Source organism: Triturus cristatus, chromosome 7 (assembly GCF_964204655.1).
Source record: "Triturus cristatus chromosome 7, aTriCri1.1, whole genome shotgun sequence".
NCBI lineage: Eukaryota > Metazoa > Chordata > Amphibia > Caudata > Salamandridae > Triturus > Triturus cristatus.
The window spans coordinates 748581862-748609514 of NC_140590.1; the positions used below are offsets into that span (position 1 = coordinate 748581862).

General features: G+C 47.3%; 1 protein-coding gene across 2 annotated transcripts in view; it reads left to right on the forward strand.

The window, feature by feature from the left end:
• DNAH17 (dynein axonemal heavy chain 17) overlaps nt 1-27653 on the forward strand; it is a 14992541-nt gene that overhangs the window by 5955117 nt on the left and 9009771 nt on the right. For both annotated transcript variants that reach the window (XM_085617470.1, XM_085617471.1), the window contains one exon: nt 25648-25804. In XM_085617470.1, coding sequence (XP_085473596.1) covers nt 25648-25804 — 157 coding nt within the window. The remainder of the gene's footprint in view (nt 1-25647; nt 25805-27653) is intronic.

Consider the following 27653-nt stretch of genomic DNA (forward strand, 5'->3'; position numbering starts at 1 on the left):
CTTGTCTCCTGCTCTGGTGCAGAACTACACAAAGGACAGGGGAGTGACCACCCCACCTGCTCAGCTCCTCCCTAGGGTGGTGGCCAGAGCCCCTCCAGGTTGCCACTTGATTCTGCCATGTTGAATCTTGGCCCTTAGGAGCATCATACTGGCTGGGCCAGCTAAGTCATGTCGCCTGGGCTCCACACCTGCTGCTTCATTCTCACTGTGCTATAGCAAGAACCAAAGACAAGGGCTGATATTGTGCTTTCGTGCCTACTGGTCACCTCCGGGTGGTTTGGACTCTGTCCCCTTTGCTTTCTGGTTCTTATCATCTGGATTCCATGTCCTGGTTCCACCCACCTGGTCCATGAGACGCTGTAGCTGATGAGCTTCCATGAACTTCCACTGACACTTACAGGTGGGTCCAATGCCACTTCATCCCCTTGCACTTGGGCTCCCTGGTGTAGGTATCCTGGTTTCTGGGGTATTCATGGTTGGGGTGGCTCTCCAACCTTCCTTCTCTAAGTATTTCCATCGGGGTCCTCTGGGAAGGGTACTAGAACTGTAAAATTCCAACTGTGACTTACACTGTTATTCTATGGACGTCTGACCCGGTGTAAGCACTCTGCGCCTGGGCACCTTGGGGTCCCTGGCTACTCACCTTGAGTGGTTCCATGTTATTCCTGAGGTCCTCCATCCTTGAGTACTAGTCCCATTTTGGTACTTACCTCACATCCCACTATTTTAGCATATAGTTTTGCATCCCAGGTGGGCCCTATGTGTTTTCCTATGCTACTTACTACTTTCTAAAGTATTTCTTGTGTGTAATTGATATCTCCAGGAAAGAGATATACCAAGTTAGTGTCTAGTGTGTAGTAATAATTATAAAGTATTTTTGTTCTTACCTGGTGCGCTTCTTTCTTGTGTGAAAAGCTTACTGGCTGGCTATTGCGGTAAATGTACCTCTTTACACCCTCCTGAATAAGCCTTAGCTGCTCTCCAGAGCTACCCCTTGAGAGGTCTGTTTTTCAGGGACCTAAAGAATGAGTTACTTATCTTCGGTAATGATGTATCTGGTAGAGACATAGTCTAGCCGCAGATTCCTTAACTTAGAATATCCCCAGACTGGATCCGGAAAACTTTCTGCAGCAGCACTTCTGTGCACCGGGGGCGGCGCCGCACGGCTCCGCACTGACGTCGTCCACATACGTGATGTCAGCGGAGCCATATATGCCCTTCCCGGCGCGCTGACGTCAGTTTTCGTCGGAGAAGCGTTTCCGCGCCGCAATACGGAGCCACCACCAAAAAACTGTCAGAATATGAGAACAGTGTACAAAAATGATGAAAAGACATGGAATGATGAAAAACAGCACCATAAAGGAAAGTGCCAAGCACTGTATATTGGAAACTAGTAAAGGGAAAGAGCAGAGCACCACTCTGAGAAGCAACCCCGCAAAAGTGAAGGCCAACCACCCTAGGAGGTAACTGAAGATGTAAACAACATCATGGCAGACAACAGAAAGTCCGCAACCTTAATGTATAACCGTGAAGGACAACAAGCCCGGAACATAGGAGCTAGGACAATTGACCACAAGACGTCACCAGAAAGAGACGTCGGATCCCCAATAAGAGATTCAAAAAATGTGGCAGAGCCAATAGACCTCAAACCAATGGAGCACAAAGGTGGTAAGATACCCCAAGGCAATAAAGAAAGGGAGAGCGGGGGTGGAAAAAAACACAAATAGAACCTACACTGTACAACCCAGGATGCAGGGTTGGAAAGGATACATGACACATGAGCAAACCGTCCAATTACGAAAATGGGCGGAGCAGAGCTATGAAAGCAGAATGAAGCATTCTGTGTGGGAGTGCAGTGAAAGCGTCACCCTGCAGAAGTATCAAGCCACCCGGAGGGAGGCGAGCGTAGAAAGCCCAAATTGAAAAGGTCCTTGCAGAACGGGGAGGACAGGTGGGCGTTAAGAAATCTGCGGCTAGACTATGTCTCTATTAGATACATCGTTACTGAAGGTAAGTAACTCGTTCATCTGATAGAGACGTCTAGCCGCAGATTCCTTAAATTAGAATAGATACCAAAGCCATACCCATAGAGGAGGCGGGTCTGCAACTGAACCTCACCAAGTTCTAGAAAGAACTTGGCCGTCACTAATGTGACTAAAACAGTGCCGTCAATCATGTGAGGAAGCACAGTGGGGACAGTAACGTTAGCGCAGCTAACTCCTAGACCATGAAGCTCAGAAGAGACCGGAGAACAATGGAAGGCAAAGGTACCACAAGCCGACAAGAACAGCACAAAAACCCGTTTTGTGTATAACGGGTAGAGAGAGGGAAAGCCCAGAGCCAGAATGCGCGTACTAGAGCAACAGTTCACAACTCCGAAAAGGGAAGAGGAACCAAGCCTAGGGCGTGAGGGATCCGTAGGATCTGAGGTGTCGACAGAAAGCAAAAAGCGATTACCGTTCGACCAGGCAAAACAGTGGAAACAAACACTGTTGAACCTGCGCCTGCAAGATACAGGGGGCAATGGAGGCAAAAGGCTGATTCCTGCCTGGCAAGTGCGGGTATGGAAAAAGAAAACGCATATTAGATATGCTGGAGTTAACAGGAAACTGATGAACGCCAGAAGTAGAACTGGACCTAGGATTTGAGAGATCCACCAGATGTAATGTGTCGCCTGTAAGCAAAACCCTGAGAGATGGCAACCGGTATGACAGAAAACGCATACCAGCCCAGGATGTAGAATAGCGGAAGAAGCACTGTTCAAACTGCATCAGCTAGACACATGTGACGACATTGGCAGGCGACCAATCCATGGCCAGAAGGCCGGTAGTAAAATAGAAGACACGCCAAGACATAGGCGGTCTGTTACAACCGGCAAAAGGGCCAATGGCACACAGCCTAGCGGCAAAGTAGGAGCGACACTGTAAGACATCGAAGCATGCCGGAAGGCACCTAAGCACATCATGTGGATGTTGGAACCACACGAAGAAAGGAAAGGCCTCCTGCAGGGCAGCGTGAGCAGCTCAGATGCGCACAACATCAAGAGGGCAACGGCCCAAAAAGGGGACCAGGCAGCCGAGCACCACATAGAGGTGGTGGCAAAAGAAGACCGGGTCAGTGACCACGGACACCGCATGAAGGAAGAACCACGTTCCCTTGCAAGCTAGAGGCACGACAGTGGAAACAGTCAGGATTAATGCAAGTGCCCCAGACCACAAGAAGCAAGTATTTCGAAGAAATACGCCCCATGAAAAATCACAGTGTGATCAAAGCAGAAGTGTGAAAACACCTGTGCGGGGCAGCAGGGAATGTGGAAAAAAACGCTGTAGGAGAAGTGGTGAGAAAAGAGGCCAGGACAGGATCGCAGGACAAAAGACAGGGAGGGACTCCCCAAAGGATGTCCGCGAGGAATACTCCATTGGAGCGTACTAAGGCAGGCAGTCGCCCAGCACCGGCATATACCCCACATAGGGTAAGAGTCAACCCCTGATAAGAGGATCCGCTGGGGCAAAACACGCAGTCAGAGGACTGAACAGAAGATTAAACCAGCCATACGGCTGAAATCTAACAAATCAGAGAAGGCTGAACAGCCGTGGACAGCAATTGGTGAACCTACTAAAAAACGTTTGTGATGGAGGTGTAGGAACATAAGGCACAGAATCATGCAAAAGTTATGGCAACCGGGACAAGAGCCGGGAGACTGCCGAATCCGCGTGGGGATCAAAAAGGTCCATTAAACGGTAGATCTCTGAGGGCATCCCGAACATTATCTGGGAAACGACTGTCACGCAACCGTGCATGGCGGCACAAAGCCACAGATCGAGCAAGAGCTTGTGCCACGAGTCAGTGGCATCAAGGGAAGAACGGAGAGAAAAATGCGCCATTCTCCTGCCATCAAGCAAAGGCCGAAGCAACTGTGACTGCGGCTCCTCTGGAATAGATAGGAGAAGGTTCTTGACCAGGTCCCAAAGGGTCGAGGATGCACGCGCGAACACACACACAAACACACACACAGTATTCAATGCGCGGATACCCGCACTGATAGAGGCAAAAAGTTGGCGAGCACACGCGTCCAGCCACCTAGACTCCCTAGTGGGAGGTAATAATGGCAAGGCGGATGAAGACTGCAAGTTAAAGGCCACCTGAACAACGGGTCCCTGAGCCGTAGGGTGAGTGGACAGGCAGAGTGGATCACCCGGAGCAGGACGGTGCCTACGAACAATAGCCCGATCAACAGGGTCACCCGAAGAGGGCCTTGCCCATGTGCCATGCAAAATGTCAAATAAAGAGCTGCCAAATGGCAGCAAAGGCTCCACCTCAATAGGCTCCATATGGACAAGATCCATTAAAGGTTCAGACAGCAGGGGGACCACAGGAGGCTGAAAACCAAGAATAGCAGCCGCCCTGTGAATAGCATGTGCGTAAGCAGCACCAGCTTCAATTGCCATTTGGTAGGCGATAATAAGCCGTCGGTAGGAGACTGCTGGAAACTAAGTAGTCCACTGGACAACAAAAGTGGAGGGGCTGGAGACTGACCCGAAGGCCAGGCAACACAAGGCACTTGCACCATGGACCCCTGATCCAGGGAATTCAGAGAAGCGTCAATCTCTTGACAAGGAGGCGTTGTTGCCGGCACCGGCGTCGATCAGCACCGTGTGGAGGTCGCAGCGACGTCCGAGGAGTCGGGAGGAGCAGCAACCTCGTGAGGAAGCTTGGACGGTGTCACCAGCGTTGATTGACACCTGGGTGGAGTCATCTGGACGTCGATGACCTCCAGAGGGGACTCGACCTGGACGCCGTCCGACGTCGAGCCCACTGCAAAATGTGCACGTTTGGTCGAACTGTGCGTCGAGCCGGGCATCGGGGTCGGCGCCGCCTCAGACGTCAGCTCAGGGAGCCACTCAGGGCTATGCAAAGACTGACGGGGTGGGCTGGACGGACGACTGGGAGTACCCACTGGGCCGTGACCCGTCAACGTCGTATCGTCTCCGGAACCGGAGATGATGAACATAGCCGGCGCCGAGGAAGAATCCGCCGGCAAGGACCCGACGTGAGTGCCCTCCACCTGTTTGGGACCTGAAGGCACTCCAGGGAGAGGTGAGGAGCCAAAGTACGACTGGAATGCAATAGAATAAGCCTCCATTTGGGCACGCGTCGATCCAACCCCCTGAAAGGGAGGGTATGGAGAAAGCGACTGCCTGGCGCCCTTGCCTGGCATAGAGCGAGAGGAGCAGGCACCAGCAGTAAGCGAATGGGAGGAGGACCTCCGTGCTTGCCGCCTGTGCTTGCGCTTACCTGCCCTCGAACGACATTTGCGGGAACGACCTCTGGACTGAGCCCGATCCAGAGGGGGAGAGCGGCAACACGAAGATGCTGGACCGGACAGCCATGCGGCCAGCAGTTTCATACGGCGCTCTCTGAGGGACTTGGGCTTGATCCTCTGACAGGTGTTGCACTCTTTGGAGTCGTGGTGCACGCCGAGGCACCACATACAGATGAGATGCGGGTCAGTGCCAGACATTTGATGCGCACAGGCTTCACAAGCCTTAAAACCCGAAGGCATTGCACACTGTTCCGGCGACACCAAAGGTGTCGAAAAAGGCCTAAAAATCAGGCCAAGGAACTGCTGGTTTCACAGGATCCGCGTTGGGACGCGGAAAAGGAGTAAACTGACGTTAGCGCACTGGGAGGGGCATATATGGCTCCGCTGATATGGCTCCGCTGAAGTCACGCCCGTGGACAACATCAGGGCAGCGCCGTGCGGCGCCGCCTCTGGCACACACAGGTGCTTCTGCGGAAAGTTTTCCGGATCCAAGTCTGACGCCTGGGGATATTCTAATGTAGTATGGGTTGGCCACTCCCTATTTACAACACTAAGTTAGCATAACCGAGACAACTGTTAGGAAAGCCAGCTTGCCGTTTCTGCTGCTTTGCACGCGACACTGTTGTTATATGTTATTCATTTTAGAAATGCTTACTCGACTTTTCCTTACAGGATAACAGTTTATTGTTTAACATTCTTAACAGTGTGCTGCGACCTTCGTCTGTACATCATGTAAAGAGAACAAGTCTAGGACACTAGACGGTGCAGAGTGTTGTGTTCAGATTGATCGTACCACTTTTTAGACATATCATGCATGCAGCTGCCAATATCTGAAGGACAAGTGCCTTTAATATTACAAGACAGAATGTTTTAGATTCATTCGAACAGAAGAGCTGATGCATGAGAGAGCCTAGCTGATCGTGTGATGTGATTCTACTAAGCTGATCTATACGGTATGGGGTTCCCCCTGTTAGCCTAAGAGACCTTCTATTAGTATAATAAACCTATTAGTTACTAGAGAAAGGAGTGTGGCTGCTTACCACTGTCATTATTATTATGATTGCTCCTTTCATTGTGTATGGTATTGTAACAATGCTGATGGTTCTGATCTTAACCATTTGTCTGCTAGTGTTAGCCAAAGTACTGCATCTTAGGACACGAGGTTTATAAAATAAACTCTTTAAACTTTACCGTGTCTGTATTATTCTGTTGTGGACTGCTAAATAAGTACAAACAGGTATTTCGGATTCCCACCACTCCTGAGAAATATCTAAGTCGCATGTTCTGGGTTGTCTATACATTGGGACCGCCTAGCTAGATCTAGGCTAACGAATGAGACACTGAGCTAGCCGGATATGGGGTTCTTGGTTCTGAGGGGAGTTTCTGGTACACCACAATTCTCTGAGGTCCTGGTTTCCTGCGCATAGTTCTGTGCATACGCAGAATCCCTGCAACATGGCGCCCAACGTGGTTAAGTTCTGATACGCCTTACTAGTACTTTTATTAGTCCACAACGCCCTCACTCTGGTTTCCGGATAACGAGAGTGACGGCTTAATCTACCTGAGTTTCGACTAAAGGTTCGTTCAAGCTTGACAATTAAAAAGATTAGTTTTTACTGAACCCAAGTGCTACTGTAGAACTTGTTGTTATTCTTTAGTGTGTCCTAATGGCGGTCGATATAGCCGCACATAGTCGGGCTCCTCTACGTCAGCATTTGCGGACGTATGGGGTGCCTGATGACGGGCTGGCTGTGGTCTTTGTGGTAGTTGCTGACGCAGCACACCCTTATGAGTTGTTTTACTCTTGGGTGACTTTTCCAGAGGTGAATGCGGACGATGATACGTTCCACACCTACACTGCCACACAAGTACCTGCAGCTTATGCTCCGTATAGGACACTAGAAATACCTATATCTGCCTGGCAGCATACCATTTGGTTTAATGGCGCCCTTCCCCATACGGTGGCACCGCCAAGACTTGGCCCTTTGTCCATTGCAGGGGCTGATTGGCCGGTGCTGGCCGGTTTTACACCCCATCCCAACTACATGACAGTTGGGGTGGCAGATTTACGGGTACTACACACTGCCCTGATTACGGTCCATAGGGCTTTGGTGCAGTACGTGTCGCGCAACGTGCAGGTGGGGGTACCTGCTGTTGCGGGTCAGACGAATGAACACCGAGCCGTGGTCATTACTCCAGTGATGGTTAATGCGGTTGTTGGCAAGCGCCCCCAAAGTAAGGATGAATTTCCTTACTGGCTTGCTGAAAAGTTTGATCAACTGGAAGCTGTGTTTCCAAACACTTCTCCTGTGGATAAACACAGGATACTCACTATTACTTTGCCGAAAGATCTGGTGCCTGATATTGTCGATTGTAACAATTGGGGCACGGTCTTTGCTGCGACCTATTCGAAGTGCTACGGCACTCCGTCTATGTCTGTACTACCCTCTGTCATCAAGAAGGTTCAGGAAAATCATGGTGCAGAGGCGGCCATTGAATTGGGAATGAGGCTTGTCGACAGCTTCGATGTGGTTTCTTCCATGGTGATGGGGAACCTAAATGGAGATGCTCTGCAGTTCCAAGTAGGCAATATGCTGGAACTTGTGGCTCCTGCCGACAGGCCCAGGGAAGTTGCAAAAATTATTGCAAAAGCCTACAGAATGGTGGGACGTAGCGCCTCAGGCGTGAAACCCACCGTATAGATTTCTGATGTAGTACAGCAGACTAAGATGAGTTCGTCTACAAAAGACGAAAAGCCCAAGTTTCCGAAGTAAAGTTGGCGAACCAAAAAACAGGGAAAACAGCAACAGAAACGTAGGTCGCGTTCTGCTTCGCCAGTTCAGTCATCTACTGAACGTAAATATGATTTGCGCGATCGTGCTAATATTAAGTCACCTGATAGATTTCAGGTTTCTGAACGCTCTCCTTGTTCTTCACAAGAAACATCGGCTTCACAATCCGGTGGCGGAGACCGTGGAAGAGGAAGGGGTACTCAAGGACGTGAGCAACCCCGCCAGACTGACGTAAAAAGCAAGCAGGACGACGTTGCACGTCAAAGACCTCCGTTTCAGAAAAAGAAGGTTGCTGCTCTAACTGCGAGATATGCCTCAGATGGTACGGACACTGCTTCAGAACCGGACATGGGCTCTAACGGTGTTAGACAGCACGGCGGAAGTTACAGTAGTGCGGCAAGCACTGCATCCATATCTGGAGGTGACAGCAACTGATACATATGTGAGTGTTGAAACTGCTGATACTCGCGTAGCTCCCCCTGAATGGATGTTTGACATAATCCTTAAGATAGAGGGTGACATACATCGTAGAATTAGAGTAGTCTTTTGGCATAATTTGTCCTCCACTTATGACATTCTGTTAGCGGAGGAAGATTGGCCTCCGACTTTCATTTTAGATGTTCCTAGAGGGGAGGTGGTGATCCTCCCCGCCTTTGGGCACACAGTGCCTATGGAACATGCTAACAGGTTGGCCGGAGAGTGGGCGCAGGCGCAAGCGCCTGCGTTGTATCGCAATTAAGTGGGCTGGGACAAAATTTCTCCCGATCATACGATTCCGTTGCGGTCCGATCCCCAGCCTCAACCCCAATATCCCATGCGTCGCGAGGCTAGATCTCACATCGCAACTATCCTTGAACAATTGGAATATCAGGGAGTAATTGAAACTTGTGTGTCACCTATGAATAACCCTTTATTCACTGTGACAAAGCCTAACGGGTCGTACCGCCTAGTTTTGGATTACCGGCACTTAAACTCTCACTGCCGGACGTGCGCGGTACAGAATACTCACGGGTCGGCTCTCGTCGATAGTCTTGTGAGAAAACGGTTTAAAACCACACTTGACATTTCCAATGGCTTTTACAGCCATAACCTGTCCCCTCAGAGTAGTGAGTGGACGGCTTTTACCTCGGGCGGTAAACAAAGAAAGTTTAAAAGGCTTCCGATGGGCTATAAGTACAGCCCTGGGGTCTTTGCTGCTCGAGTGGTCTCGCTCCTAGAGTATATGGACCCGGATGCATACTCGTATGTTGATGACATCTATCTAACAGACGACGAGTTGCTTCCACACCTTGCTCGCAATTTTGCGAAGTGCCACATTGCCGAGCTCACAGTGTTGTTCTTGGGGTACGAACTCAACAGTGAGGGTCGCGGCTTGGCTCCGCACTTCCTTGAGAAGTGCGCTCGCTTTTGTACTCCTACAACGCTGAAGAAATTGCAATCATTGCTGGGTTTTCTGAATTTCGGTCGTACCTACATTCCTGATTATGCCCAGCGTATCAAGACGCTTTATGCCTTGGTGCAACCTACTTTTACCAAATAATGCCGGCTGCCAGAGCATACAGCTGCATTACAAACTTTGCAGTCTGATCTTCTTGCTTCAAAATACTTACAAACTCGTGATAACCACACTAACCTGGTCATTAGAATTGTGCCAGGCCCAGTGGGTTTCACGTACTTAACGTTCAATGAGGGCAACACCGTTCCCATTGCTTACAAATCTCATCTGTACACTTCAGCTGAGCTGCGCTTTTCCGCTGTCGAAAAAGTACTGACAGCAGTTCAGATGGCGATTCTGAAAGAACGAGTGCTATCACAAGGAAAGCACATGCTGGTGGTAACACCGTACCCTGCCCTCGAGGCAGTCACTAAGGCTAGTGTACCAAATTCTAAGGCTTTGCATCCAAGGTGGATACAATGGGCAACTCCCTTGGCTTCGCAAGACGTCACATATATCTTTGACGCGGCGTTGCAGTCTCAGGAGTTCTTGGATTATGAATTCGTTCATCCGACTCCTTGGACATTGCGCCCACTTGAGGAGTACCGTTGTGTCATTTACACTGATGGGTCTGCGCAACCCGCTACTGGATCAAAGCACGCCTATTCAGCTGCCTGCGCAATTGTTGTGGGTACCTTCGTGAATGGAGAGTTCCAATCTGAAGCTGTGCATACACAGACATTGGGTGATTGTACCGCGCAGTTGGCTGAAGTTCGTGCTCTGGTGCTTGCGCTGGAGTACGCTGATCTTCGAATCCCCACTCTTGTGGTGTGTGATTCGTTCTATTGTGTTCAATCTTACAATGACAATCTACATTCTTGGATTCAGAATGATTTCCATGATTCCAAAGGTAGCACAATAAAGCATAAAACGCTTTGGGTTCGAGTGGCAGCACTTAAAGAACTGCTGCCACTCGTGAATGTAATTCACACTCTTGGTCACCAACGAGTTGGCGTCCATGCTGTCGGTAACAGTCTGGCTGACGAGGCAGCAAAAACAGCAGTGGCGACATATCTAGTAGCAGCAGTTACAAGATCAAAAAGTAAGATCGATGATGACATCTTGGCAGCTATTGCCGCTTCTGAGACTGGGAAAAACTTTCCGAAGGGTTTCCCTTCTCGATACCATTATCGCTTAAGTCCTGATAACGTCCCGTTAGTGAGGATTAACGACGTTGGTGACAGATTGATTCCCAACGCGGACTGCAGACCATCTCTGATATCAGCTGCCCACGAGGGTGTTGCGTCTGCGCATGCCGGAGTGTCGGCAACTATATCTCTTTTGCAACAACGTTACTGGTGGTACGGTTTGTACAAACAAGCGCGGGCATACGTTCTTAATTGTGATATTTGCCTGCAGATTAAACCTTCCTCTGCAGCGCGTCCACCACAAACACAGTTGCATATATCTAATCAACCACTTGCGTGCGTTTATTTACATCACTGCGGTCCTATTACCTCTGATACTGCGTACAAATATATCTTGGTTGCAGTTGATTCGTGCACACGTTTCCTGTGGGTATGGCCACAAAGGAGTGCTGATGCCAGAACTGTCATCAAGGATTTGCATGTCTTTATAGGGAGTTTTGCATGTGGTACCCTTCATTCTGATCAGGGTCCTGCGTTCGCCTCAAAGGTGTACAAGGAGGCCATGAGAGAACTGGGGGTCTAAGTCAAATTTTCGTCTCCATACCGGCCTGAGGGCAACAGTGTTGTGGAGCGGATGAACCGTGACCTAAAGCAATCTTTGACAGCGAGGGTATTAGGTACAGGCCGGAACTGGCTCTCCCACTTGTATGACGTACAACGTGCACTTAATAATCTCCCTAGAAGGTCTCTGGGTGGGAGGACCCCGTACATGATGTTCTTTGGAGTGAGAATGTTTGTCCCGGACCTTGATGGTCTAGACATGGCAGCAGCAGCCGCCCCTTTTGACCTAGATGACCACTGTGCTGTATTGCAGAATCTACAAGAAGCCAGAGACACTCTAGCGAAAGGACACGTACCCTCTACATCAGAAGCTGCGCTCCAGATTCCGGTAGTCGGCTGGCTACCTCGAGTTGGTGACCTGGTCCGTGAGAAGGTGGAGAACAAGAAGGAGTTCGGCCCCTCTTATCGTGCACCGGTCCCGGTGCTTGGAGTCCTGGGTACGCGTACAGTTATTTTACCTCCACTTCCTGGTCGCAAGGATAACAGGTACATCTCGATTGACAATGTCAAGCTACAGTGGGTGGCCGATTCTCCATAGTATGACACCTTCAGTTTCTTGCCCTTCGATGCTGAGAAACTCTGTTGTGGTACCACCCTCTAACATCTTGCCTGAAGTTTCCGTTGAGCTTGCAGTTGCTGCTCCCTCTATGCCATCTAATGCTGGTGGTTTACCTGATGATCCTGAGTATGCTTATCCAACAGAAGTACCTTTGCCTCTATTACATTCAACAACAATTGCCCAGTCAAATTCTTCCTTTGAAACTGAATCATTGACTTCCACTGCCCCTTCCAAAATTTCTAAATTTTTTGCCTGGTTCAAGAGACATTTTTTGGTTGCACCTTGGACTTACATCTGGCTGGTGCTAATAAGTATTTTTTTGTTCATGTCCATTGGCTTTGTGGTAGTGTTTTTTAAATTGATCAATGGACACTACCTGAATGAACGATCTACAATTCACTTAATTGATGGAACTTTAGCCACCCATTCCTCATCACACATCATGAAAAGGGACCAGACTTTTGTGAACATCACCGCCTGGCCTGTACGTGATGGAATTGCTTGGGATGCTGTGAACTTTCAAATTCATGGTCCCACCGAAGTGATTAATGTGCCCACTGTTTTTCGTGTTTCTATGGGTGATGTAGTTAAACAGAACATCCGATCAGATGATTGGGATGTGCAAGCGATAGAAGCACTGTTTTCTGATTTAAAATATTATGCTGCATTTGATGCTGATGATTTGTATTTAAATACTGCAAATTACGATGAACAATTTTGCTATCAACATTATGGCACACATTTCCTACACAGAGCAAATACCTTTCGAAATTTTGTTAATTTCACTCAGTGGGAACATTGTCCTGTCCCTATGCCTGGCAGCTCTGCCACTTTAGTGAAAAAAATCACAAACTTTTCGGATTTTAGTGTGTCTCACCCTGCATCTTTTTATTTTAAGGTAGAAGTGGAACCAGCTTCTAAGGTTAGACTGACACACACCAAATTATTATATTCCAAATCCTTTATGGATGAATTGGCTATTGGAGGTTATGACCTCTGGAAAGCTACTGTCGATCTTAAATCGGTTTGGGGAATTAAACCGTGGCAGGTACAAGGAACAGAAGCTTTGCATCGTGCCTGTCTTATCCCAAATCATATGTTATTTTTAAATTCAACTATTTTTCAGACCACCTGTTTTGGATTGGCTATATCTAAAAAATTGAATTCCCCCACAATCCCGGATCTGAGTGCTTATCCTAATTGGACGACTCGCACAGATCTGTCCCTTATTATGTTGCAGTCCCTCGTCTCCAACACCACCTTCAATATTTCAGCAATAGACCCTGAAGGATGGTTGGTATGGCAGACGGGTTCAGATTCCTGTCAACGACGGTGTCTGGATTTGACACCAGGGTATACACAGCTTAGAGTAGACCCTCGTTTCCCATCGTCACACACGGTAACTACCTACTCGGTAGGTAAGTTATGCCAGTCATGGTTGCAACATTCCACATTAGCTTCAGTTAAGCTTCATTTATCACGGTTAAATGACAAAGTAGATTTAAATGATTTTATTAAGGGTCCTGCGAGTGGCAGGTCCAAGAGATGGGTTTATGCTATTTACAATGAAGTTTGGAAGTTGTCGCAAATTGAAGCTGCTTCCAGGCTACGTGCTATTGACCAGGCCAATATGGAGAAAGTATTGGCTGTTATAGATAATAGTATTAACACCTTGTCTTCTAGAATTTATACGTTAGATAATATTGTTTCATCTGTCGTAGACATTGTGCAAGAGGAAGTGTCTGTGTTATATCATGGTCAGAATCAGTTGCGTTCAATTATGCAGTTTGCATGGACCTTGCAAACGTTAAAAGCAGGGAAAGTCCTTTGGGATTACATGAATACGTCTTCGTTATTCCTTCCTTTTAATTTGACCGAAAAACAGCAGTTCATGTCCATGAAAGACGCGACTTACGCATTACTACACATTGAAAAACTAGAACCTTTACCTTTTTCTGTTGCTGAATTGAATTCGGCTGTGTGGTTTGTACACGGTTTGATCACGTTGCCTTTTTCACGGTTTAAGTTCAGTTCGTGCATGAAGCATTATGCCATTGGCAGATATGAACAGCTTGGTAATGCCTTCCTGCACGAAGTTTGGTCACTTCCTTTCACATATAGATGCGTGAGGGATGGCAAGGAGGTTTACTTAAAAGGTGAAGAATGCACTTCCGCTCCTGATCATTCTGTGGTTTGTAGACATATACAATTACATGGCGCTTGCAATATACACGCTCCTAATTTAGCTTGTGTCCTACGAGGTATTCCAATGCCAGTTATAACGTCTTCTTTTAAGCTGCTTGCCAACGGTAGTTATTTGCTTTTAAATAATGAAGCTTGCTGTGGGATGCTAGTGGGTATTCCTTACATAGTCACCGTTTCACAAAGGGTGGTTTGCTGTAATAACGTCCTTTTCCCACCCCCGCACAGCAGGCTCGATATATCCATCTGGCTGGCGATTCCAACCTTGAACGCAGAGTTCAACAGGATGAGTAGAATAAGAGCTCTTTTGTCTCAAAAAGAAGTTTCTTTGACTTCGTCCCGTGAAACATTTCTTCTTCACATAGCAAACACACGCACTGAAGTACAAGCTCTTTTAAATACTGACCACCCCCTACATTTTGGAACGTTGATACAGACTATCATCATCATCATCATCATTAGTCTTTATTCGATTTAGAAAAAATCATGAAAGACACAAACATAAATCCAGACATTTACATATAAAATACATTAAAAAGTTTTTTGAATCCATCAATAAATAGGTTTAAAAAAAATTAAAAAGCATTAAACTAGTCAAAATGACAACCAAATCAACAATACTTAATTAATTAACCCCCATCAACTACAGTGTTATGGAGAATCAATTAATGAAATTTCACACTAAGTGACAACAATATGGGTTGTATGGAGGGAAGTTTTCTGGTGTTTAGCACAGGCTTTCACCCTTAGGGTCCATGCCCAACCCAAGAATTTGGCTATTGGTATAGAAATAGTTGGGGAAGTGCTGGTGCATAAAATTCTTAGAGCAACAGCACTACTCCTGGTGCCCAAATTTCTACACAGTGGTGACAACCACACTCGTCTAGGAATAGCTAGCACTGGGCAGACAAACAGGAAATGGGCAATAGATTCTGCCTGTAACCCACAGGCAGGACAAGTTTCCTCTCGAGGACTGGACCACCTGCCTGTAAGGGACTTAAGTGGTAAAGAACCTGCTCTAAGCTGGAAGAAGAGCTTCCTGTCTCTGGGTTTCGTGATCAAGTCCCAGTAGGGTTCGAGGACGGGCGTAAACTTCATCTCTAAGTAGCGACCAGCCATTCCATTAGGGTTTGCTCTGCTCCACACCTGGTGGTCGACTCGTTCCCAGTAAATAGCTTTTATAATTTTCTTTGTGGGAAACTGTGCAGTTGCTGGATCGCTCCATAACCCCACCATACCCATAACTGTCAAGGTCTGGTGGAGCTGCCTCAGCCATTCGATCTTGTGAAAAACATCTAGATCTATGACATCCATAAGCCCTTTGGCATACAGGGAGAGCTCGGGAGTAGTCCAGAGCCTTCGCCAGTATAAAACCGGGCGAAGTCTAGCAATATCCGCAATGGCCTTCCTACCAAGCTCATACCTTACAGGAACCATGGGGGAACTCTGGGGGAGGCTTGTTATACTACGGAGGAATGAATTTTCGGCTGAAGTTAAAGGATCCAGACGATTAAACCCCCATAGTTCTGCCCCATACAAAACTGAACCCAGGGCCTTTGCCTCATAAACTTGGAGCACAGGTTTTACGGGCTTAGTGAAGGATTTTTTATGCTCGCTCGTTAATATTCCCGAGATTTGCCTAAGCTTCAGGGCGGCTACCTCTATATGCTTATCCCATTTATTACTACTAGTTATATGTATGCCCAAATAAACAAAGTTGGAGACCATTTCTATTGGGTGCCCATCCAGAAAGAACTTTCTCCCTCTACAGCTTGGATGCGGATTGAAGGCCATAAGTTTCGTCTTGGCCACGTTCACCTCCAAACCATGACCAAGGCAAAAATCCTCAAAGACTAATAAAGCTCTCTGCAAGCCACTTGGAGTTTTTGATACGATTAACGTACCATCAGCAAACATTAATATCGGAGTAGTAACTCCAGCAAGCTTTGGGGCATCAGTGATGGCGTTAAGCATAGATTGGGCAATCCCGTTAATATATAGGGAAAAAAGGGTAGGAGCCATAGTGCAGCCTTGCCGCACACCCCGTTCAACCGGGAACTCTAGGGTGACTTCGCCCACTCCTCCCCACTGGATTTTAGCAAAATTGGACTCATGGAGCCTCTTTATCAAGGTCAAAATTTCTACTGGGAGCCCTAGTTTTTCAAGGACTACCCACAACCGATTGCGAGGGACAAAGTCAAAGGAAGCTCTTAGGTTTACAAAGGCTACATAGAGACTGCCTTTCCCCAGAGTAACTACTTTCCAGTGGAGTTGCACAAAACGAAAGACCTGGTCCAATGTGCTGGTTGCTTTGCAGAAACCAGCTTGGAAGAGAGACAGAATCATGTTATCATCAGCCCACGTTAACAACTGGTTCAGTATCATCCTCCCTATGACCTTCTGAATTGTATCAATTAGGCTAATTGGTCGGTAATTCCCAGGGAGGGTTCTGTCACCCTTCTTAGACACGGGGATTATGACAGCCCCCCCCCAGGATTTGGGAACTGGGGCACCAACAGCAATGGCATTTGCCAATAGGGTGATGTATTTGCTCCAGGACTTTTTGTTGTGAAGAAAGAGATCAGATGGAATCCCATCGGGTCCTGGAGCTCGTCCAGCTGCTACAGATCCCAAAGCCATTAGGGTATCTTTGGTACTAAAAGGACCACTAGTGAAAAAAGCAAGGGATACCTCCCCTGCAGGGTTTATCTGGGGGTCACATGCATATTGGGGTCTGAAATAATTTACCCACTCTTCTTGTGAAACATGGTTTAAGGGTCTGTCAGGTAACCCTCCCCTACCCCACTTAATAGTATTCAAGAATAGTCGTGTGTCCCTAGCATCACTCGCATCCTTTAGGTCAGACCAGTATAGCTCGTCCCAATTCTTTTTAGCCAGGCCTATACATTTCTTATATAATTGGCGAGCTTCCCTCACGTGATCAATACTGCCACTGGAGAGGGCTGTAATAAGATTAGTTCTGGCACTCTTGCAATCATTATCATACCACCGTAGTCGCTTTGGGGGGAGTCGATTACCTTTCCTAGCTGGTTTAAGAAAAAACCGGCGTAATCCCTCAAAAAATGTTTCGTGGAGACCAGTGATTGGCAGGATACCTGAGTCAGTGTACCTGCAATTTTCAAACTCCAGTACAACTTTAGACAGCAGAATATCGATGCTATCAATTGCCTTTTCATTAGTCTTAACCACACTCCACTTAAGCCTACGCATATCGTTAGAGGGGAATACTTCAGGTGGCACAGATATCGCCTCCGCTGCTTTAGCATTGCCGTTTTTCCACCAGCAATGCGTTACACATAGCGGGTTATGGTCACTTTCTGGTCTGGGTTCAACTACCATATCTTTTACAAATTGCCATAACCTCGTGCTACAGAGGACATAGTCAATTCTACTCCTGTGACGGCCATTGTCAAAGGTGTTGGCCCCTTCCTTGTCCCCTGGGGTTCTTCCATTCAAAGCCCTCAAACCTCTTTCGTAACAGAGGGCATTGACCTGCACTGCAACGTCGGACCATCGTTTTATTGGGACCATGTCAACACCAGGGATACCCCATAGCTGATCTTCCTCAGGGTCAAGTCCCCAACAAAAGTCTGAGTTTAGAAGTGGTTCAAAGGTCACATTCAGATCCCCCGCAGCAAGCACTCCCCTTTCACTTGAGTGCTGGGCAATGAGGGAGTCTAATGTGACCAGGGTCCTGGACTTCGTCCCGTTGGTCCCTCTCAGGTACAAGTTATAAATATCCACGTCACCCACTGGGCCCAAGGATAATCTGACTAATTGAATGTCTGGAGACCCTGTATTAATTTCATTGGCCACCAAGAATAATTCTTGGCGAGCCCATTTTGTTAAACCGCCCATAGGACGCCCTTTGGGTCCCTTGGATGCGGGAACGTGGAAGTTCAACAAACCCGGGAGAAGCTGAGGTTCACAGGACCAAGTCTCCTGAAGGAGACAGACATCAAAATTACCAATAAATTGAACCCACTCTGGGGAGTCCATTTTTGTCTTCAGACCGGCAACATTCCACGAAATCATTGAACCCACCCCTATTCCCGGCAAATTGATCTGGCAGGTAATATTAGGGCTTTCATCATAATGATTTGAATGCTCTAAATGTGTTTGCAAGAGGGAGTGCCTGACTTGGTTTGGCGTCCCAGGTAAGGGGGACCCAGCTTCAACCCTTTTATCCGCAGGAACAACTCCCTCTGCCATAACTTCCCTTGAGGACTGGGATTCCGGTCAATCAAAATAGCCTAGGTTGTGATTGGGATTGTAATAATCGAGATGGGGAATAATGGTCTCAGGCAACGTTCTCGACACTCCCCAATGATGGGAAGATCTTTCAGCATGGTAGATGGCTGAATTATAAAAATAACCCAGGTCGCGCACCCCTATCCCCGGCTGGCCCCCAGAGAGTGAATCATCACAGATGAGACGCGCTATGCGTCTATCTTGAAAATTTACAACAATAGAATCACCCTCAACATCTTTTGGTCTTGTTCCGACCCAGCAGACCCTTCTGGCAAATACGATCTTCCCATTCAGACCAGCACAGATGGGTCTGTTTTTATTTAGCCAGAAGGTCACTTTATTTTTAAGTTCAGGGTAAGATTCAGACTTGCCATCTTTTAATTCCGGAACGCCAGTTAATACTGCTACGTAAGGAAAAGAAGCTGGGGGAAGATGAATGTGAGCATTTACAGGTTTCGCAGGATCGGTGTGAGTAATGCTACTGGATCCTGCCTTCATACCCCTGTTTGCCCTATTAGGATTCTCCACAGTGTCATTACCCCCATATTTACTTCTAGTGAAACTTGTCCGTAGCTTGGTATGGCTAATGTTAGCCGGGACAAAAGGAGGGTCAGACCCTGATCTATCTCTGGTGGTTACAGCGGGATCGACAACAGGGATATTTGTGCCGTTTGTTGTGGGTGCTGACATAACTATTTGGTTAGAGTTAGAATTAGCTCTCTCTCGTGTAACAAGTTTGATGACATTTTTTAAAGAGCAGAAATTATCAAGCATCGTCTGCTCGAGGCGTTCAACTTTTGTATCAATCAGTTTAACCCTCTCAACCAAGGGGAGTAAAAGTGAACGTACCATCTGTTCAATTTGAATGATCAGCTCACCAGGTTGTAGCTGGTCAAGGGAGTTCTTTTTACCCACGCCATTTGTTTCACAGTCCCTCACAGATGAAATGCAGGAAACATTATTTGGATTGGCGATCTTTTTAGAAAGTTTCGGCTGCCTCCCACCTTGGGTATCCTCGACTCTTTTCCTTTTAGGGTTAGTCGTACTTTTAGGTTTCTTGCTAGCCCGTGTCTGGGGATATATTACATCGGGTCTTGTGGGATTTACATTTACAAAAGCGACCTCACCGGAGGCCTCAGAAATCCTTATGCTATTCTGATTCATAATGGGACTTGTCTCAAGGTCCTCGAACTGAGAGGAATTATCCACCTCAAGCCCGACTGGTCTAATAGGGGATTTAGCTAGTACTAGAGGTCCAATAGATGAGCGTCTTATCAGCGCTGGTTCCGTGGAAAGTCGCCGCTCAGTTATGGCGATTTCATGCTCTAAGACTGAGACAGCACGCGTTATGAACTGGTCTAGCGTGCCGCTAACAGTCCCCCCCCCCACCCCGGACGTTTACCCTTCCCCGCCATTACCCAACCTGTAGTTAGAATAGGGATCAAGATACTACGTTGAGATATTAGACTATGATGGAAAGAAATAATATAAAACTAATGCATACAAAGGATATAAAACATTTATATAACCATAATAATAAATGTATGATTACACCCGAGTATGCAAATGTAGAACTCAACAATTTCACGAGACGTACTCTACAATAGCAATTTGGTATGTAAAACAGGCATACGCCTTCAGCGAGTTTAATACACCAATGGAACACATTCCCAGAGTCACAGCAATTGGGGATGACAAGCCCCGCGTTAGTCACAGTACCTTGAAAGATGAAATCCAAATCTAAGAGGGGAGGCCCAGCCCTGCCTCTTCCTGGCGATGACAGGCGAGCCCGCGCGCGTCCCGCGCTGCGGGAGGCGCCCCGCGCTTATGAGGGCTTCCTGCACTCTGCTGTCATCAGGCGCGACGGTAGCGCGAAGGCTTCTGGGGGTTGTAGGCTCAGGGGCTCCGCGTTTTCCTTCAGTGAAGATCCGTTCCCCTCGCGATTTGGCGGCAGTTCAAAGCGGCGCCTTGGAGAGGAGAGGTCAGCACAAGGACAAGCAATCAGCCGTTCCTCCCAGCACAAGGCAAGTAGAGAAATGCGTCCCGCGCTGCGGGAGGCGCCCCGCGCTTATGAGGGCTTCCTGCACTCTGCTGTCATCAGGCGCGACGGTAGCGCGAAGGCTTCTGGGGGTTGTAGGCTCAGGGGCTCCGCGTTTTCCTTCAGTGAAGATCCGTTCCCCTCGCGATTTGCCGGCAGTTCAAAGCGACGCCTTGGAGAGGCGAGGTCAGCACAAGGACAAGCAATCAGCCGTTCCTCCCAGCACAAGGCAAGTAGAGAAATGCGTCCCCACAGACTATCTTTAATGCTTCGTCTACGACTGGCCTTGTTCATTTTTTTAAAATTGTCGGCTCAGGCCTCGTGACATCTTTCCAAACCATTTTTGGTGTGATCCCCGCGTTTTTACATTCTATTTTTTCAAGTGTCTTCGGAGGGTTTTCCTTGCTCTTCGCTCTTGGGGCCGGGATCCCCTTGTTGATCTGCGCATTACGTTATGGCTGCACGCCTGGGGTTACAAGACAGAATGCTCCGCCTGCTCCATCTTCGTAGCCAGATGCTTGATTACTACGGCACTTTACCTCTGGCGACCTTAAGCGTCAAGTATGGATTGTCATTCCTTTTTGCTTATTTTACCTGTGTGCAGCCCGTCTTTTATTGCCTAGATTGTCCCTTCCAATGGGCTCTGGACTTGTGTCTGTCAAACTTGGTGTCACCTGACCCGGATTTTGATGAACTAATGTGTCCATTACTGGATCATGAGTTTGCTTGTTCTGGAATTGGGTTCATGGCTTTGGGTGCTACACAAGGAGTCCTTGGTAACTGGGATATCGGAGAGGCCGCTATTGAATTCCTTGAACGAAGTTATCTCGAGGATGCTGACAGTTGTCCTGTTATGGTGCTGGATGCTCCGATAATTGAAGAACACGTGTGTTCCTTTCCCTTACTAAATTGGATGGCAGATACTTTTGCGGAACGCTCCAATGATTTCCTCTTGGAAGCTGTTGCAACTTATGGTGCATATACCTTGATGGATTGACTGTTTCACGTAGTCAAGACAGGATGCATCCAGAGATGTCAATTTTTTTATCGAAATTTTTTTTTAATGGTTTTTTCTCTGGGACATCATATTTATTTTTTACACGATTTTTTTCTTCTTTTTTTCTCGAACTTTACACTTACCTTATATGGACTTATAGTTCATGCCCTTGGTTCTGTTCTATATCACTTGAACTCTGCGTTCTTGATAAGTGCGTCCCTAGTGGTTAGTTATTCGATCAAGGGGGGGTGTAGTATGGGTTGGCCACTCCCTATTTACAACACTAAGTTAGCATAACCGAGACAACTGTTAGGAAAGCCAGCTTGCTGTTTCTGCTGCTTTGCACACGACACTGTTGTTATATGTTATTCATTTTAGAAATGCTTACTCGACTTTGCCTTACAGGATAACAGTTTATTGTTTAACATTCTTAACAGTGTGCTGCGACCTTCGTCTGTACATCATGTAAAGAACAAGTCTAGGACACTAGACGGTGCAGAGTGTTGTGTTTAGATTGATCGTACCACTTTTTAGACATATCATGCATGCAGCTGCCAATATCTGAAGGACAAGTGCCTTTAATATTACAAGACAGAATGTTTTAGATTCATTCGAACAGAAGAGCTGATGCATGAGAGAGGCTAGCTGATCGTGTGATGTGATTCTACTAAGCTGATCTATACGGTATGGGGTTCCCCCTGTTAGCCTAAGAGACCTTCTATTAGTATAATAAACCTATTAGTTACTAGAGAAAGGAGTGTGGCTGCTTACCACTGTCATTATTATTATGATTGCTCCTTTCATTGTGTATGGTATTGTAACAATGCTGATGGTTCTGATCTTAACCATTTGTCTGCTAGTGTTAGCCAAAGTACTGCATCTTAGGACACGAGGTTTATAAAATAAACTCTTTAAACTTTACCGTGTCTGTATTATTCTGTTGTGGACTGCTAAATAAGTACAAACAGGTATTTCGGATTCCCACCACTCCTGAGAAATATCTAAGTTGCATGTTCTGGGTTGTCTATACATTGGGACCGCCTAGCTAGATCTAGGCTAACGAATGGGACACTAAGCTAGCCGGATATGGGGTTCTTGGTTCTGAGGGGAGTTTCTGGTACACCACAATTCTCTGAGGTCCTGGTTTCCTGCACATAGTTCTGTGCATACGCAGAATCCCTGCAACACTAAGTTAAGGAATCTGTGGCTAGACGTCTCTATCAGATCACTATCACTAAGGGTTGCCTGGACTCAGTGCACAGTGGCTCATCTTAGGTAGACACTATATACAGAGCCAGCCTCCTACACTCTGTATCAACATTTGCTACGATCTGGAGAAGCAAGAGCCTCCTAAAGGCTTAAGACCTCATTACACCAGAGCTAATGCTGCTTTCAGAGCGTTGCAATGTGGAGTTCCTGTCCTTGGCATTTGTCAGGAAGCAACATAGGCATCCCTGCACACGTTTACCAAGCATTACTGCCTCGATGATCAGGTCTGCAGGGAAGGCCTCTTTGGCAGTTCTGTCTTGCAGACCTTTCTGGTCTAAATTTGTCTGCAGTCCCTCTTACAGGGATGGTATTGAATGGTTATCTCTTGAAAGGTAAGAATTCAGCAGTTAGATGTCTCTATCAGATGAACAAGTTACTTACCTTTGGTAATTCTGTAGGAAAGGGCTGCTTTTGAACATGGTTAGCCCCAACTTTTTGCCTGGAAAATGATGTAATTTCGACTAGAAGTACACAGGTCCCCTCCCAACCAGGACCCTGTTCCAGAATCTATTTCCCCAAACTATACCTTTTGTTCCATAGTTGCCACACCTTCAGTGGCCCTTGTAAGCCCCTAGTAAATGGTATACATGGCACGTAAGGCATTTGCACTTAAGAGCAGCACGGATTGTGCCTCCCTAGGGTCCCCTTACAAAGGCTATGCACCCTGCCATTGCTGACTGCTTACCTTGGTGCAGACAAAACCGAAAAGTAGACATTGCACACACCCCTGTGTTAGATATAGGTAAGATACCCCTCTGGCAGGTCTTCTAGCCCTAAGGCAGGGTGCACTATATCCCCTGTGAAGACATATCTGCCTGAGTAGATATGCCCCTGCAATATTCTTATTGACTCTTGGGTATTGCAACTGAACATGGAATCCATGAAGAGTGGATGGGATGGACACTCGTTATTACGAGTTCCCCAGCTCCGTGATGGCTTCAATGTACTATGGGATATTTTGTATCAAATGTCCCAGCTTGATAAACCTGCACTCATTCCAGTGTCAGATTTATTAATACTTGCACACAGAGGACCCCTTAGAGGGATCCCCTGAAACCTACCAACCTTTAGTGTGGTCAACAATGGCCTAAGCTAGCTGTCCATAGTAGAGCTGTAGACACCCCAGGTAAGGGGCACATTGCCCACTACCTGTTAATCCCTTGTAAACAACCCTAAATGTAGAATTAATGTGGCATTCCCAGACCCTGAATATAGATTCCACTGACACAAGAAAAATACGAATGAAGAAACGCTGTTGGACCGAGAACTACAGACCTCGTGGTGGACTTCCGGCAAAAACTCATGCCTGCAGCCATTGAACTCAACAATCACCATCCTCCCGGTAGTCTTGTTGCTTTGTGGAGACAAAAGCACTATCTCCCTGCAGTCGCAGTTCTACAAAACAGCAAAGTCTGGTCGAGCATCGTTCAGCTCCCTAGCCCAACTGACGTCTTCAGGAGCCAGCTGAGAAGACACGAGCTCTGGAGGGTCAGCTCGGCCTCTGCACCAGGTCTTGAGGCCCGGGACCCACTGGAGCTGCAAGGAGCATATACTTGGGGTACTGCACCCCTTGCTGCAAGAACAAACCAAACTGACTCTTTCCCTACTGGATGAGTCACCCCTCATGAGAAGAGCTGAGGAGCATCTTTGATGATTTCGATTTCACATTCTCAGTCCGGCTGCTAGCTCTCAGGGCCTACAGAATGAGCCAAGAAACGATGCTAACTTAGAGTCTGGTTCCACCAATAAAGATGATCAGGGCATGTCAAGGCCTGCCCTGCACCGCGACAGGCCCTAATCACCCTTTCCACAGCAGCAACAACCCCTCCCCACCGTAAGTCTCCGGAGCACCCAGCCAAGCTAGGTCACAGTATCCTGCTACAGCAGTATCTCTCCAAGAGCATGCAACACTGGAAAGGGTTCGGGTCTAGCTCCAAGAATCTCAAGTTTCAGTGCTCCCTGATGCCCAGCGCATTATCGGGGAGAGGGCTCTCCTCCAGGCTCTCCAGTGCTTTATTGCCCAGGAATCTAGTGCTGTCCACACGGCAGCTGGGTGGTCCCCAGCGGCAGTGTGCACAAGGCCCAGGTCCACGACCACATGCTTACCAGGTGTAGGAAGGAGGGGCCTCCACGCCAGTATGTCAGGCTGGTTCTCCAGACCAGGATTCTCAGTGTATTGTCATGAGAAGGAGGGAGGCCCGCCGATTACACTCCCCATGGCATGCAGCCCATAGTCACACCCGTTACCTACGCTAGGCTGCGCTCTCCATGACTCCCATCCCTGCTCTTGGCCTCCTCACCTTTGTGGCTCTAGGTGCGCAGCACCCGCCCGTCTCCACTTGACCTCCGACACCTTTAATCCGGGCGGGTAGTGGCAACAGGGTATCCGCGAGCAGACGTGCAGTTCGGGGGAGCTGGGGACAACAGGAACAACCAGGATTATGTTGGGCCTCGCTCGGAACACCAATCTGTGCGTCCGATCAAACCACCAACTTGGCCACACCCCTCAAACTATGATATAGACCTTTTTCAATTTTTCTAAATAATGGGTAGGTCCTATATTTTAGTAATTAATTGTTGTTAAAGCAAATCGTGAAACTAATCAGGTGGTAGCGGCAGAATACTTGAAAGGAGTAATCCAAATGTATACATTTGAATGTAAAAATAAATACAAGCACTGAATTAATCAAATCGAGTAAATTATATAAATAATAGGGAATCATTTTAAAAGAAGAAATAGTGCTGGAACTAGAAGTATGTCCAGGTATCAGTAGACACTGCAAGTAATATTTAATCAGTGACTGAATAGAGCACCCCCTTTCCTTCTTTTTACAGCTATGTTCCCCCAACATCAGTACCTAATGCGCTACAACCCTTACTTTTACATTATAAGGACATGGAGTTATTTGGCAGCTGTGTGCTTCATGCTTTCAAGTAAGAACGTTGCTCAAATATATTCATGTCTTAAATTAACACTGTCTTTTGTTGTAGATGCTACATCACGCTCACTCAGTCACTTCACCTCATCATGGGAGGAGCTCCTGCAGGGCCAGCGGGTACTGGCAAAACAGAAACCACCAAAGATTTGGGAAGAGCTCTAGGAATTATGGTGTACGTCTTCAATTGCTCAGAGCAAATGGATTACAAGGTACGAAGCAAGGATTAAATATATTTCACCTAGCTTTATCCCTCATTTACATATTTGTCTCCCAGCCTGCACATGGCTGACTCCATGTCACGTGTTAAACTCAAAGCCAGTTCTGGAGCTTTAGCCAAAAGTAACATGAATGCTACGATACTTCATTGTATAATTCTCATGTCATAGGTGAAAGTGCAAGTCCATAAATGCAAAGTTTAGTTGTCTGTAAAGGCTGCCGGGGTCGTAGATGTTATAGCACCACTTTTAACAATGGTCACAGTGTGTACTTCTTTGCTTGTTAAGTAAAGTTCGCCATCCTCTTTTTTTTAATGCAGATTTATATAGTGCGAACTAGACCCGAAGGTATTGGAGTGCTTTACATGAGTACCGGTTACGTTACACAAGGACACATTCATTTTGTAAAAACATTTTTAAGTGATTTGCCTAGAATCACAGGATGTGGGCGCGACCCCGAGTCTCAAACCTTGATTTCCAGCACCAAAGTCGGCAGCTATATCCATCAGACCACATCCTCTACCTCATTTTCTTGTCTTCAATGATAGTCATAAGCATGTAATAGTCTCCTTCTTGTGCAGCATCTCAGACGCCCTTTACAACTGGTACTATCTCTCTTTGAGTAAAGCCTTTATTAGGTCTCGCCTACGCAGCGTGCATCTGCTGCATAGGCAAAAGACCTTTAGCAATCGCTTCGGCTTTTCAGCCAAACACGTGCACGCGTTCCATTGCCTTCAATGGCAACGCGTGCACGTGTGGCGATTCACTTGCGGGAGCGAGCGGCTGGCGCCATATGTTATCAATTATCGCGCCGCCAGCCGCTCGCTCCCGCAAGTGAATCGCGTAAGCCCCCTCCCGCCGCGCGAGGCGCGCTCGCTGCCCTTATCGTGACGCCCTCCAAAACAGCGTGTGTATGTTTGTTATCCAGCTATCTCCCTTGTATAGTTCTCTGCCCTCCGCTCGTGTCGCTCTCACACAGTGCGTTTGTGTGCACCTCTACTCTCGCTGTTGCTGACTCTCCTGTGTGTCCCCACACCCGCATCGCCCTGCCTCACCCGAAAGGTTTGCTGCCCACTCCTCTTTCCTCCATCTCGTCCTAGTGGTTCTCCATGCTTGGAGTTGGTTCACCCCTTCCCCTACCCGCCTTTTGCTTTGTTACAAAGGCGCTTTTGTGCTTTTTTTTTTTAATTTACCAATCTATCTCAGATAAGCAATTAAAAAACAAATTAGGCGCGACGTTGCGCCCACTGCGTACGTGTGTTGTTAGCATAAGCAAAGTAAATAGGTCCTGACCTTAACCCATGAACTGTTGACTTTGCCAATGCCAAATTTGTAAGCGTTTTCACGTCCGGCTTTTACAGTGACACATACACAGGTTTGGCGTATTTTCTTTAACTGGCTACAAAAGAAAAATCTAATCAAACCTGCAGGTAGCTTGCGATTGTCATGAGCTGAAATGTTTGTTCGCCAATCTGTCTTTACTGGAAGTATAGCTACGGGCTAGGGTGTTACCAGTGTCCAGGCTAGTTTACTATATGTAAATTAGTCAATACCAATTCCATTATGGCCATCTCATCATTCTCTGTTTCTACGGTAGGTGGAGAATGAAGACATGCAGCAGAAGTGTAGCTACACAAGTGTGACAGAGTGCAGCCTACACTGGCACATACGCGTAGGTTGTATTTACCAGAATCTGTACGCATGGGGAATGTTCCAAATAATTTGTGCTGTGAGCTGTTCTGCATCTGGTTGACAATCTGGAGGCCTGTTCGTATGTGCCTTTTTATGCATCTGCATGCTTTTCTGTCTCTGTTAACATGCATCTGTTTGTGTTTACCTAGAT